Here is a 14,239-nt window from a genome sequence, read left to right on the forward strand (position 1 = left end):
TCCACCCGTCCTCCATTCCTCTTTAACCAAACTGCTTCCCCTCGGATTCCTGTCTGGGGATGGGTTTCAGCAACCAAGTGCAAGGCTAAGGGGCCCCGATGCGATTCACTCCAGCACAGAGAAGTGGCTGGATTAGAAAGAGGATAAGTGGGGGAGGGGGAGCCGGCCCTCCCCCGGCCCCAGGTGTGCGGGCACTGGCTGCCAGCCCGTGCTCTTTCATCCCGCCACCACCTGACCAACCTGGCAGCCGGGGCGGGGCTCACAGAGCTGTCCCACCTCCCCAGCATCACCTCATCCGTCCATCCGTCGTGTGCTCGCTCACCCCGCCCCCCACCGCCCCCTGGTTATTTCCTGGTCTCTCCGCCAAGTCCCTCCTGGGCCGGGTGCTCCCCCAGATGTGACCTCCCCGAGCAGCCAGATGAAGCGTCCAGCGCAGGCCCGGCCCCAGTGAGGAGGGCTCCCTCCCGGGGTCTCGTCCAGGCCCTCCAATCGTGGTTATGCAGTGCGGGAGGGGCGGCCCCGACCACGCAGCAGCGTCCACTCTGGTGTGTCTCCGTGGATTCCCAGGCCACACGAGTCCCGGGGTTGAGACGAAGCCTAGTTGTTTGTCTGGCAGCACGGCTGGACCACGTGGACAGAACCTTGACCATGAAATGTACACATATCGGCAAACAGAGGCCTTTGAGGTGTTAATGGCCGTGTCCTGGGAAGAAAATGACATGTGAATCCAGGCCCCGTAGCCAGGCACGAGCTCTGTACTAGCCAACGTGGTGAGAGAGCTGACCTCTAAGCCAAAACATTCTGGAAGGTTCTCCCCGTTGCGTGGCTTTCCCGAGGCCCCAGGTGCGTGCCGGACCACCTGGGTGCATGGTTCCTGCAAATCGTGCCTCCCAGCGAGCGGCTAGCTCAGCAGAGGTGCCGCGGATCCGACCTCCAGGCCCTCCCTTGAAGGTGGTCAAGGTTCTGCCTGCCCTACTGGGCCAGGGTCTCACTCCGTCGGTTCCTACGCTTACGGAGAGATTCTGGACCAAAAGGCAAGCCCGGGTCAGGCCCTGTATCCTAGCTTCTTTCCCTCAGAAGACGAGCCTGCTGCCGCCTTCCCCTGAGCGCAGGATGGGTTGCGTCTTTGCCTCACGAGTGTCACTAATGCCGGGACAGAGGGTGGCAGGCCCCTCGCAGACCTCTCTCTGCAAGAAAGAGCTCTTCCCCCGCGTCTTCTCAAGGGGCACTGGTCCCTCAGCGTGGCTCATGGAGGGAGTTTTCTAAGAAAGGGAGGGGGTCCCGCCAGCTGACCCCTGTCCCCTGGCCCTTGCAGATCTGAAGAAATACCGGCGCTATGAAGTGGTCATGACAGCCTACAACGTCATCGGCGAGAGCCCGGCCAGCGCGCCCGTGGAGGTCTTCGTCGGCGAGGCCGGTAGGTCCCGCGTTTCCACCCCCAGCCCGGAGCTCAGGCGCCAGCAGCGTCCCCCTCGATGAAGGTCATTTTGCTGGTGGGGCAGGAGGCTTCCGGTCATGGCTGGAAAGAGGCCAAGGGCTGGGTGTCCCGACGGGGACAGCGGCCAGGTCTTGCTTTTGATATTCAGGATGTTTAACGTCTGGATTTATCAGGACCTGCTCTAGGGGAGCGATGCTGTCGCCTCCATGGGAACCTAGGTGTGCGGGAACCTTCGTGTGTGGAGGGGGGATGTTTGTCAGCTGCCGTCTCTGGCTGGGCCGGGCAGTGGCCCCGGCACTGAGTCAGCCCGACCGTCTGTAACAGGCCCTTGCCAGGTCTCGAAAAGCCACGTGGATCCATGTTTGTACCCCTTTTAGGTGAGAGGTGGCCCTGGGTATGTTTCAAGGACCGTCCCTTCTGTGGGGCTAACCCACAGGGAGACGTCGTGTCCTGTGTGGAGGCCTTGCTGCGAGCTGTGCCGCCTGCCCTCTGGCCCACAGGGCGACCCCTCCCCCCGACGCCCACCGCCCCGCCGACGGCCGTCTCCTCTGAGCCTGACAGCTGGCCTGAGGGCTCTGCTCAGATCTGCTGGTGCGGAGTTGGGAGGGTGAAGGATTCTTGGAATCCCTCTGTGGACAGAGACCCAGGCTTGCCGGAGGACAGAGGGGTTCTGGTCACTCGGCCGGTGCACAGAACACATCAGGTGACCTTTTGCTATTTGGAGAGGTTATCGTCGTAAACCAATCAGCACTGAGGGCCTAACTCAGCAGGATTTTTCTGGACCGGTCCCACAGTATTTTCGTGTGAGCGAGGATAACCAAGTGCGCCACCAGGAGGTCGCATCGGCCTCTACACAAAAGTCTGTCTGGGGGGAGGTGGAGGTTCCTTGGAGCAGGTGGGGCAGGGGCCAAGCGTTCCAGGAGGACATGGGCCTGGCCACAGAGGAGCCCACGCGGGCAGACGGGGGACGTGGCAGGGAGGGGACATTTCAGGGAGGGGACGTGGCGCGTGCCATCCGTCAGAGCAGGAGCTCTGGGACCTCGCTGGGCATCAGTGCGGGCCTTCGTACCGCTGGGTTGAGGGGCGCACGGCCGGCCAGCTGCGACCTGCAGAGCTGACCCGCCCACCGCCAGCCTGCACTCCAGGGAAAGGACCCAGCCTGCGGGGGCCCAGGCACTCTGGACAGGGCCTCAGGCCCAGGACCAGAGCAGACGTCCAGAGAACAGGGCTGGAGCCCGGGCGGGAGACCCGGCCGGCACTGGGGCCGCAGCCAGCCAGCGGGCGACCGTGGGGTGTGCGCAGTTCATGGGTCTCGTTTGTTGTTTGTTTGTTTTGTGGTAAAGCACAGTTAACGTGAAACGTGCCGACCTCATCACTGGCAAGCGTCCAGCTCAGGGGCGTGAAGCACATTCACCTGTTGTGCAGCCACTGCCCGCCGTCTCCTCTGGGGTCCTTCATCTTCCCAAACAGGAGCCCCTCGCCCGTCAGCAGACCCTTCCCTCTCCCCTCCCCCCCGCCCCGGACGGCCTCTAATTTACTTTCTGTCTGTGAATTTGCCTAGTCTAGGTACTTCCTAGGCATGGACTCCCCACATTCGTCCTTTGCACCCGCCTCCTCTCACTCAGCGTGTTTTCTTGGTTCATCCGTGTTGGAGCAGGTGTCAGACTCTGTTTCTTCTCATGCAGTAGGCATGTTCACTGTGGGCAGACACCCCATTTTCTTTACCTGTGGGCCCATCAGTGGACACCTGGGTTGTTTCCACCTCTCGGGTTTGTGGTGGAGCCGCTGTGAACGCGGGTGGACCAGGTGTTTTTCCCAAGTGCTGAGCTGAGGCTGAGCCCGTGTGGCCTGGCCGTGATGCAGGGTGCTGGCCGCTCCCGCCCCCTCCACGGGGGCCCCTCTGCCAACACACACCTGCCCCCATGCGGACTCTCCCGGGGCGGGGGGGTCGCAGAGAGGGATGGAAGGAGGCTGTCCATCGGCTCTGCCACCGCGGCGTGGGCGGCAGCCTCCAAACAGACTCCATCAGGAACACGGAAAGCAGGGGCCGGGGCACAGAGGCGGATGTTCCGCCCTCAGCGCGTTGCTCTGCCGTCTGTGTTTACACTGCAGAGAATGTTCTGAAAGGAGGATGCCAGTACTTCCAGCGTGGCTGCCAGTTACCCTTTGCCCTCCCAGTCTCCGCCTCTCACAGCCCAAGGGCCCCTTATAATGGTTTCGTTCCGATGCTGAGCAGTGCTGCTAACCAGGCCTGCAGAAAATAAAGTTCACTGGGGCCAATTTCCACTCACCTGGCCAGACGCTTCATCATGTCGCAGACTGGTCGGCATGAAACACTCAGACTTGTGTGAAAACAGCCTGGAAACAACACGGTTTCCCGAGTTAGGCTGCCCTGAGCATCTGAGTGTCGGCTCGGCCGGTTTCCGGCTGTGGGATGTGGGGCCAGTTACTTCACCTCTCTGAGCCCTGGCCCTGAGGACCGTGGTGCAGAGGGGAAAGCTTTGGGCTAGGAGTGAGGAGACTGGGGTCCTTGTCCCAACTCTGCCCCCAACTTGCCTGTCCCACCTGCAGGATAAATGTCCAGGACATGCCTGGACTGGTCAGTCAGTAAGTGGTGAGTGAATGACTGAGATCCTGTGTGGTTACTGGATTGGTCTGGCCCATCTACAGAACAATGAGAGGTTGAGAGTTAATGATCTTTGGGTCCCCTCCAGTCCAAATGTGTAATATTTAAATCCTTTTAACCTCAGAGAGAAGGCGTAATCTTTAGGAGATTTCTCATTGAGATTGATTTCTGAGTCCAGGCATTTCAAATTGGTAAAAATAATACATTAGTAAGGACTCCAGTTTGCAAGAGATAGAAACCCAAACAGCTTAAACGGAAAAAATCAATTATCAATTCACATAACGGAAGAGTTGAAGAGCCTGGGTACAGCTTCAGGCATGGCTGGATCCAGCACCCTAACAGGCTGGTCCCACGTCCCCTCTTGGTTGCACTATCCTCTCAGCTCACTCCTGTCTGGGGCGGGCTCTTCATCAAGGTGGCCCTGTAGCTTCAGGCGGCAGAAAGAGAGTTTCCTTTTTCTACGGTGCCTCCAGTGGCAGTCCACTGGCCCCCGTTAGCCTGCCTTACACGCCCATCTGCTGCAGCCAATGGCCTGAGGTCCCAAAGCCAGGGGATGATGTCATCTCTACCTGGACCACATGGACCGAATGGGAGGAAGGATCCCCAGATCCCCAGGGGAGATCTGAATGCTGCTGCCAGAAGGGGACTGGGTGTTTGCTCAGCTGTCAGTGCGGCACTCATGGCAGAGTTTTCCAAGGGGCCAGAGCTGCTTCTGGGAGATGTGTCTGTGGGTTCCTCAGCAGGACTGCTGTGCCAGTCACCCCCGCCCCTGCCCCTGTGAAACCTCCAGGCCCAGCTCTGTGTTCTCGGGGTTCTACAGCTGAAAGGAGCCCATATCCTGGCCTTCAGGACACTTACTACTGGAGGACAAGCCCCACCTTCAGGATAAGGCTGTCTTCCTGCCTGGGACACGTCTGTGGTTCCAGACCTCCCAGACTGCTCCCCCGGAACATACGCCATCCCACCCACACCGCGCTGCATCTGCCCGGAACCCCTGCTCTTCACTCCAGTCCCTGGAAGACCCTCCAATCTTCCGCTCAGCCCACCTTCAAGGCCAGCCCCTCAAGGCCTGGCCGCCCTGTCCCCGGCCTGGGCAGAACTAGGGACCCCTCTGCTCCGGAACACGCCACCCGTTCTGCTCTCTGCACCTCCTGTCTGTGATGCAAAGACGCCTCTGATTCACCCCAGTGTCCAGGGTGCTCGGGGCTTTCTGGTTGCCTGGAGCACTGCAGACACTGTAATGTTGGGGGAGTGAAGGTGGGGGAGAGCAGATTTGGACAGGAAGGAGGGGAGCCACGCAGCCTGCCCGACCCCCCAGGGCCCGGGGAGGGGAGGGGAGACCCCTGAGGGAGGAGACCCCCAGGGCCCGGGGAGGTGAGGGGAGACCCCAGAGGGAGGAGACCCCCAGGGCCCAGGGAGGTGAGGGGAGACCCCCCGAGGGAGGACACCCCCGAGGGAGGAGACCCCCAGGGCCCAGGGAGGTGAGGGGAGACCCCAGAGGGAGGAAACCCCAGAGGGTAGGAGACCCCCGGGGCCCGGGGAGGTGAGGGGAGACCCCAGAGGGAGGAGACCCCCAGGGCCCGGGGAGGTGAGGGGAGACCCCAGAGGGAGGAGACCCCCAGGGCCCGGGGAGGTGAGGGGAGACCCCAGACGGAGGAGACCCCCAGGGCCCGGGGAGGTGAGGGGAGACCCCAGAGGGAGGAGACCCCCGGGGCCCAGGGAGGTGAGGGGAGACCCCCCGAGGGAGGACACCCCCGAGGGAGGAGACCCCCGGGGCCCAGGGAGGTGAGGGGAGACCCCAGAGGGAGGAAACCCCAGAGGGTAGGAGACCCCCGGGGCCCGGGGAGGTGAGGGGAGACCCCAGAGGGAGGAGACCCCCAGGGCCCGGGGAGGTGAGGGGAGACCCCAGAGGGAGGAGACCCCCAGGGCCCGGGGAGGTGAGGGGAGACCCCAGAGGGAGGAGACCCCCAGGGCCCAGGGAGGTGAGGGGAGACCCCCCGAGGGAGCAGACCCCCGAGGGAGGAGACCCCCAGGGCCCAGGGAGGTGAGGGGAGACCCCAGAGGGGGGAGACCCCCGGGGCCTGGGGAGGTGAGGGGAGACCCCAGGGGGAGGAAACCCCAGAGGGTAGGAGACCCCCAGGGCCCGGGGAGGTGAGGGGAGACCCCAGAGGGAGGAGACCCCCTGGGGCCCGGGGAGGTGAGGGGAGACCCCAGAGGGAGGAGACCCCCTGGGGCCCGGGGAGGTGAGGGGAGACCCCAGAGGGAGGAGACCCCCTGGGGCCCGGGGAGGTGAGGGGAGACCCCAGAGGGAGGGATCCTGCCCGAGGCGCCTACAGCCCCAGCTCCCGCCTGCCCTGCAGCCTCTGCCCTTTCAGGGGGCCTGGTGGCTGAGAATCCCCAGGGGCTCTGACACCACGAGGGGCCCTGACAGCAGCAGAGCAGACCCAGCCCCTCCTAACAAAGCCTGAGGCTCTGACCTGACGCCCATACGCACCTGACATTCACAGACTGTCGCGGGACCAGGGCTGCGGGTCTGGGGTGTAGGGAGGGGGAGCTCCGCACAGCCCAGCAAAGCGTGCGTGGGCTCCGTGGCCCGGTGTGCGGCTGCGTGGCTGCGTCGGGCTCCAGCTCTCACTGGACACACGGGAAGAGGGGTCCGGGGGCCACGGCGGGCTGCTAGTGGGGGTGCCTGTGTGCGAGCCTCACAGGGAAAGAGCCTCGCTCCAGAGGGGGAGACCCAGGCCAGTCTCGGCCATCACCTTCCTGCCGTGGGAAGTCACCATCACAAAGGTCCCCATGCAGGGACTTTGGCATTGCGCCGGCCTGTCTCTCCCTTTGCATCTCTTGCTGGAGTCGGTGGGTCCCTCGGTGCAGGTCTGAGCCACAGCCTGCAGTTTCCTTGTGTTGTTCTGTGATCCCAGATGTCGCAACAGCTCACCCCTGATTAGACCCGGGGCCGAGGTCCGCCCTGTCCCTGACCCAACAGGAGGAAGAACGTTGTTGGTTCTTCAGTGAAGGAGCCAGGGCTCGCTCTGCGTCCAGTGGGCCGTGCCCGTGAAAGCTCAGGTCGGCGGTGAGGCGTCTGCAGCCCCCGACCCGGGGCCACGGGGCCCGGAGGTGGAGTGGGTGCAGAGTTCGCCCGTCCCCTCGCCGTGCCGGGGAGAATAGCAAGATACCGCTGGGCCTTTGCCGCCCCTCCGGGCTCTCTCCCCTGCACCCCTGGCCCCAGGATGCCTGCTCTGAGGCCCGCGTGGGGAAGGAGACACCGAGCCCAGCGTCCGCGTTGGTTTTCAAGCGCCCTGCAAGCGCAGTGGGGGCGGGGTAACAGGAGCAGATGCGCTGAGAACTCGGGGTGCCCCCGGGACTAGGCCAGTAGAGCAGTCAGACGCGGCCCGGGGGGCGGGGAAGAGGGGAAGCGGCCGGCGCTGCGAGCGCCTCGTTAACGCTGGGACAGAGGGCGGGGCAGGGCCCCCGGGGTGAGCGGGCCCCCAGGCCCCTCCTCTGGAGCCACCCTCCACCCGTCCTCCATGCCCCGCTGGACTGACCCTTCCTGGGCCCGAACCCCATCCCGTCGCTTTTCCGGTTCCTCCCCTCAGTGCATCCCCGTGTCTGTAGGGAAGCACGATGTGCTCCCGAGAGGGGCCCATGGGAGCCTCCGGCCCCGCCCCAGTCTGCCCCTCAGCAGCACCTCAGCTGCACCAGGCCCACCCTGCATTCTTCCCGCCACGGTGGGGTCAGCCCCTCCCCCAAACCCGGGCATCGCTCTCACGCTCCCCGGGCTCCCCACGTCGCCCTGCCTGGGTTCCGGCCTTCCCTAGCAGGCACGGGAGCCCAGGAAGCACTGGTAGAGAAATGACACTATTCATAACTTTATTTCCGTCAATGTAGGAAGGTTATAGAGAACATTCTAACGCATAGCTCTTTACTTGGAAAGGATCGCAAACGCCACACCATTCGGAGTCCACGTCCTCGGCCGGAGCCTCCAGAGAACCCCGCGGTTCACCCGACCGCTGGCTCGCAGCCCACCCCTCGCTAGGCCCCTGAAGGCGGGGAGACCCCAGTCCTGCCCCGGACGAGGGCGCCCTCTGGGCAGAAGGGAAATGGCCTCCCATGGGTCCTGGAAGGGGCTGAGGCCATCCAGGGTCAAGCCACACGGGGCGGGCCTCTGGGTGTCACAGAGCTTGGGGCGGACAGGAGCGGGGCTGCAGCTGAGCTTCGCAGGCAGAGTGGACGCTGGATCGTCCACACCAAGGAGGCACCGCCTCCATGTGGGCAGCTAGGGAGACGGCCACCCAGGGTCGGTATTGACGCTGCCTGCTGGGCTCCAGACGTGCCGTGACCCTGTGTCTCACCCCAAACACTGGCCCAGCTCTTGCCTCTCCTTCCCAGTCAAGCTCTTCGTGAGAGAACCTGCTTGCTTTCGTTTGTCTTATGTTGTTTAACTTGGGGAAATGAGGGAAGTTTCAAGTAGACAGACTAGGATACAGAGGCTGAGCGCTCAACCACCAGGCACCACGACCATCTTCCCCCGTCTCGCCACCCACCTGCGTCTCTGCTCCCCTGTTCCCAGACGCGTGTCTGGCCCTTTATGGAAAGCTTCCCAACTCTGCCCTTGGGAAGTAGCTTGGGCCCTAGAGTCAGCAGACCCAAGTTCAAATCTAGTCCGTCCTGGGACAAGTGACTTAACTCCGCTACGCCTCAGTTTTCTAAGGGGGAAAATGAGAATAAGATCCTTTCCCTACAGCTTGAACTTTGTGCATACAAACCACGTGGGATGCAGTTGGTTAATTAGGGGCCGTGAGTTGCGTTATGCGGACCAGGTCGGCTACAATACGGTCGTGGTCTGTCAGGACCTGGATCTTGCCGTGATGGGAAACTCACTCTACAGGCAAAGAGGAAAAAAAGAAAACCCACCACAGTCGCAAGCAACGTAGCTGGTTTGCTTGAGCGGCTTCTAACTTTGCGTCTCGCGACGGCGGTAGCAGTGATGAAGCTGATAAGATGGTGTGAGCGGTGGTGATGATGGGAAAGCAAAGGTCATTGCTGGATGAAACCAAATGCTGGATTTGCTCGCCACTAACCTTTATCACGGAAACATCTGTAGGAAAAATGTGCTTGTTCTTATGAGTCTGGAGCTCTCTGGCCTCCACCTCGTTTCAGATTGAAACCACTGTTTTTTTTTAAATACTCTTTGGACACTCGGAGTCCTAGGGCTGCCGCTGCCTGGTCCGCAGCTGGAGCACCCCTAATTCTGTCCACACGTGTGAACGTGCTCTGTCAGAGCTAAGAGCCCTCGTTAACTCACCCCGTCCTTGGTCCGAGGCACCTGTAATCAGAACCGCTCCAGCTCCTGCACTGCTCCAGAGCTCTGCAGTTCTGCCAGGATGTCCAGCAGTGGAAAGGCCGGGAGCTTACCCTAGATTTCCTGTGCAAACTCATGGGGCCAAGGCCACAGCTGGGTCTGGGCTGGTTAAGAGGACATGTTGGCCTTAACAGAGGGTGTTTCGCTGGAACACCATGAAATCCTGCATTTACAACAGGGGCCGCACCAAACTCCAGCCAGCCCCTGGCAGCCCAGAGCGTGCGGTCTGGCCTTGGGCTGGGTGCTTTCCCTGAGGAGCTCACACTGGTCGGGGTGTATTAGTCATCTGCTGCTGGGTAACAAATTGTCCCAACATAGCTGCTCAGACAGCACACACCTGCTACCTCGCAGAGTCTGTGGGTCAGGAATCCAGGCTCAACTTAGCTGGGTCCTCTACCTTGGGCTCTCACAAGGTGTCGCCAGGCCTGCAGCGCTGTCCAAGGGCTTGACCAGGGAGGGCCCCTTTCTGAGCTCACGGGTGCTTGTGCACAGGACCCCGTTTCCTGGGCTGATGGGCAGAGGCCTCCCCGAGGTCCTCGCCTGGCCACCTCTCCGTGGAGCGTCACCATACGGGCTGGCTTCCTTAGAGGGAGCTGGGGGGGGGGGGGGGGCGAGAGGAGCCAGGAGGGAGCACCAGCAGGAGGGGCAGCTCAGGCTCCCTGACCTGCCTGCAGGAGACTGCCCACCCCACCGCGTCTGCCATATCCTATGTGTCAGAAGGATCGCGTGAGGCTGTGAGCACCAGGAGTGGGGTCCCTGGAGCTGCGACCAGGATCCATGGTGACACACCTGGGCTGCTCTCGGTTCATACGGGAACCACCAGGGAGACGGACATCTACACGCGTCAGCATGTGGTGACTCGATTACCTACCGTCTCTACGGGGACAGAGCCCGCACAGAGCAGTGCCCTAGGTGCCCAGCGCCCAGATAAGCCCTCGGGCGATTATCAGGACAGAGAAGTCACCTCGGGGACGAGCTTGGGGCCACCACGCCCCCCTGGCCGGGCCTTGCTCTGCTCTCACGCCACCCATTTCGTTTCAGCTCGAAAACCCTTTACGTCTGGTATTTTCTCCAATCTTACAAACAATGGAACTGCAGCGCAGAGATCGAGCGGAGTCCCAAGTCCCACCAGCTGAGCCCAGACCTTCAACTCGCCAGCCAGGGCCTCTTCCACCGCCTCCCAGCTATGTTTTCTGTAGCCTGGGGTACACGGCATTGAGTTTTTTGAAAATAGTTTTTGTGACCAGTTTGCTGATTCTTCTTGCTAAGCTTCCTTGGAGTTGTTTTTGGTCCTGGCTCAGCAGTGAGGTGATGGACGACAGGCTGGGGGCTGGAGCTCGGAGGGGAGGACGGCAGCAGCGGGGAGACGTGCTGGTCCGAGGGGGCTGCTCCAGGAACCCAGGCACGGCACGTGGGGCCGAATTCCCTGCCCCCACTACCCATCCCCCCCACCCACTACCCCTGCCCCGGCCCCAGGAATTCCCCTGGGAGGGAGGGAGGGAGCGAGGCTCAGAGCCAGGCTGCCTGGGTTTGTACGGCCAGATCCACACGGTTGCTGAGTGTGTGGCCTCGGGCAGGTTCCCAGATCTCTCTGGGCCTTAGTGTTTCCATCTGTGTAATGGGCAGTGACTTGTACCCACCTCCCCAGGTTATGAGGATGAAGTGAGGCCAGATGAAGGGTTTGCAAGAGATGCCTGATCCCCTGGTATGAAGGGCGCACCGTCGATACCGGCCTCAGTGCTGTTCACACCCCACTGACGGGTCCCTGCGTTAACCGGAAGTTAAAGCAGACGTTAGCACCACTGTATTTGTCTCCACGAGTCCTGGGGGTGCTGGAGAAGTGGGGGCTGTCGGTTGAGAGAAGGGTGGTGCGTGTCCCTCATGTGCGTTACAGATTTATCAGATATGATCTCACTTTGTCTGTCGTAAGCTCTGTTAAAAATTACTTTGTAGTGTCAGTGGAAATGCTCATTTACGGGCCTGACTTCCTGCGGGCGGGGCTCACAGCTGCCCGGCGTCCTGGGGGACCAGGCATCGGACATCCCATTTGGTGGCAGCAGTGACTCACGGCCTTCTTCTGGAGGAGGAGGGGCTGCACGCCTGCCCGGACGTGGCTCCTTCCTGGATCCTAGCGATCTGCCCCTCCTTCCTTCCTGGGCCGAGTCGCTGCTTGTCCCTCGGGGCCGAAGCCCCGCCACCCATGCAAACCTCCTTTATGGACTGAGGGGGCCCAGAGGCCACACAGTTACCCACACCTGGAGTCCCTCCCCGCCGGTTATCCCTGCTTAGGGGAACAGATGTGTTGGCAAAGTTTGCTGAGAAGGTGAAAATACATTCGAGAATTGTTTCCTACTCACTTTTTTTTTTTTTTTTTTTTTGTGGTACGCGGGCCTCTCACTGTTTTGGCCTCTCCCGTTGCGGAGCACAGGCTCCGGACGCGCAGGCTCAGCGGCCATGGCTCACGGGCCCAGCCGCTCCGCGGCATGTGGGATCTTCCCGGACCGGGGCACGAACCCATGTCCCCTGCATCGGCAGGTGGACTCTCAACCACTGCGCCACCAGGGAAGCCCCTCCTACTCATTTTGACAGGAAATGAGAAACAGTGTTTGACCGGAGAAATATTGGTGTAATTAAAGTGAACTGATGAATGTACAATTTTTGAAAGATCACGTAAAGAAATTCTTATTTCCTTATATTAAAACATTAACAGTGATCCTCAGATTATCAGTTAAAAACTTGCTCTACCCAAGTAATAAATCACGGGCTTACAAAGAGGGAAAGTCAAAACCGAGCATGGTCTGGCCTGGTCCAGCAGCAGCAGTTCCAGCCCCCAGACGCCCGTCAGTCCTGACGCCGGCAGCCGCCCCGCCCCGCAGCTCTCCACTGCTCCATCCCCGCCTCCCCGGCCCACGGCCCCGAGTGAAATCCCCCCCATTCCTGAAGAGCCAGCTGGGTGTTCTGTTTCCAGGAAGGCCCCACGTCCCCCAGCCACAGCGGTAACCCGTCGTGGCCCTTTGACCCTGTCCTCACTTTCTGCCTGGTGCTGTGACTGCTGTGAATTATGTCTCCTGTTGAACCTGTCCTGCCCATCCTCGTGTCCACTCGCCCCGCAAGCTAAGCTGAGGGCCTGGTTGATGTCCAGGAAAACGTCAGCGAAGTTGCTCCGTGGCGACAAATCACCCCCAAGTCTCGGCGCCTGAAACGCCCCGTGTTTCCTCTCACGCGTCCCTGTCCTTTACGGTCAGCTACGCCTCTTGTGCTCCCAGACACAGATGGGGATCTGGGGGCCCCGCTGGTCTGGGGGTGGGGAGAGGTCGGCGCCGTGGAACGCTCTGGAAGCTCCTGCTGGGAAGTGCCCTGCATGTAACTACTGCTCCCCCGTCGTCGGCCAGGCCGGTGTCGGAGGCATGCAGCTCCCTCGGGGGGGACTCTGCAGGGTGGGTGGGCGCCCCCTGCCGCGCCACGGGGGCAGAGTGAGCGGGCGAGCGGGGGCCGGATGGTGAACGGTCCCAGCCGAGCCACTGACAAGCCCCTGCCCTCCAGCTTCGGCTGTTTACCAAATGCCTTTGAGGCGTTGTTTCCTCTCCTTGCCGTGGTTCAGCACATGGGTGCCTGTCCAGCTGCCTCCCTGGAGCAGAGGTTCTGAAAAGTTGACGTGGGAGGCCCCGATGAGCCCACGGCCGCCCAGGGTCTGCGGGACGCAGAGCCAGGAGCCCGTGGGCCAGCGCTCCCTGTCAGCAGGAAGTCTACACCGGGTCAGGGCAGCCACCGTGTATCCCTGATGCCTGGTGGCCACGTCGGGGCCGAGCAAGCCGGCCAAAGTGCTGCCCTCCCTGCTCCGTGGGTCCCGCCCGCCGAGTCCAGCCCACAGCACCCAGCTGTGCAGGGCCTCTCCCAGCGCTCAGCCAGAATCCCAGAAGATTCCAGAAATCGCTGGGATTCCACTACTGCTGTCAGGTGCAAGGAGCCCCCAGAAGTCCAGGAAGCTTCTCTATCACTGCCCTGCCCGGACCTCTCTCCGGGGCTGGGGTGGCGGGAGCGATCCCTCAAGGCCGGTGGGTGACAGCTGTGGGAAAGCGTCGTCTGCCTGGGCCGAGACGCCGGATGGAGAGAATCTCCGCTCTGTGCCCTAACCCTGCACCCGCCCTCCAGCGCTGTCCGTGGGCCATCTGCGTATCAGCAAACGCCAGGGACTGCCAGGCCAGGCCAGCGTGCTTTTAAAAACGAATTTCATGCATTTTAACACAGCATTCTGAGCCGATGTTCGCGAGCGCCGTACTCCACAGATGCTAAGGTTGGAGAACAAGGGGCTCGCGATCCATCAGACGCTCCATTGGTTTCCAAACTGAGCACCTTCCTGACAGGAAAGGATTGCGCTGGGGGTGTAGACAGACGGCCTTCCTGCACGTCAGGGGCTCCCGTCAGGGTGGAGACCCTGAGGATCTCAGGAACCAAAAAAATAAGTCCTGAAACTGGCGTGCTTTGCTCGATGTTCACCTGGGTTTCTCCCTCCCCTGCTGTGTTAGCATCACAAAAGGCCTTGTCACCTGCAGCATTCTTTTGGCAGGAAGGGGCTGTGCTGTAGGACAGCTGGGGGGCGTGGAGACAGCTCAGCCTGGGGACAGCAGCGCCTGGGGCTCAGCCGCCCGGGACGGGACCAGGGGTGGCGGTGGAGGGAGGCTTTGTCCAGCCCGTGTCGACCCCAGCGCCGTCGTGGGCCCTGGGCTTGGCTGTGCTTGGAGAGGGAAACTTGGGGGACTGGGGCGGCCACGCACAGATGGTCCTAACCCGCCACCAGGGTAATGGCTGTGCT

General features: G+C 61.8%; 1 protein-coding gene across 4 annotated transcripts in view; it reads left to right on the plus strand.

The window, feature by feature from the left end:
* SDK1 (sidekick cell adhesion molecule 1) overlaps positions 1–14,239 on the plus strand; it is an 826,998-nt gene that overhangs the window by 767,571 nt on the left and 45,188 nt on the right. For all 4 annotated transcript variants that reach the window (XM_067705385.1, XM_067705387.1, XM_067705386.1 and 1 more), the window contains one exon: positions 1,316–1,417. In XM_067705385.1, the coding sequence (XP_067561486.1) occupies positions 1,316–1,417 (102 nt within the window). The remainder of the gene's footprint in view (positions 1–1,315; positions 1,418–14,239) is intronic.

Source organism: Pseudorca crassidens, chromosome 15 (assembly GCF_039906515.1).
Source record: "Pseudorca crassidens isolate mPseCra1 chromosome 15, mPseCra1.hap1, whole genome shotgun sequence".
In the NCBI taxonomy this organism is placed as follows: domain Eukaryota; kingdom Metazoa; phylum Chordata; class Mammalia; order Artiodactyla; family Delphinidae; genus Pseudorca; species Pseudorca crassidens.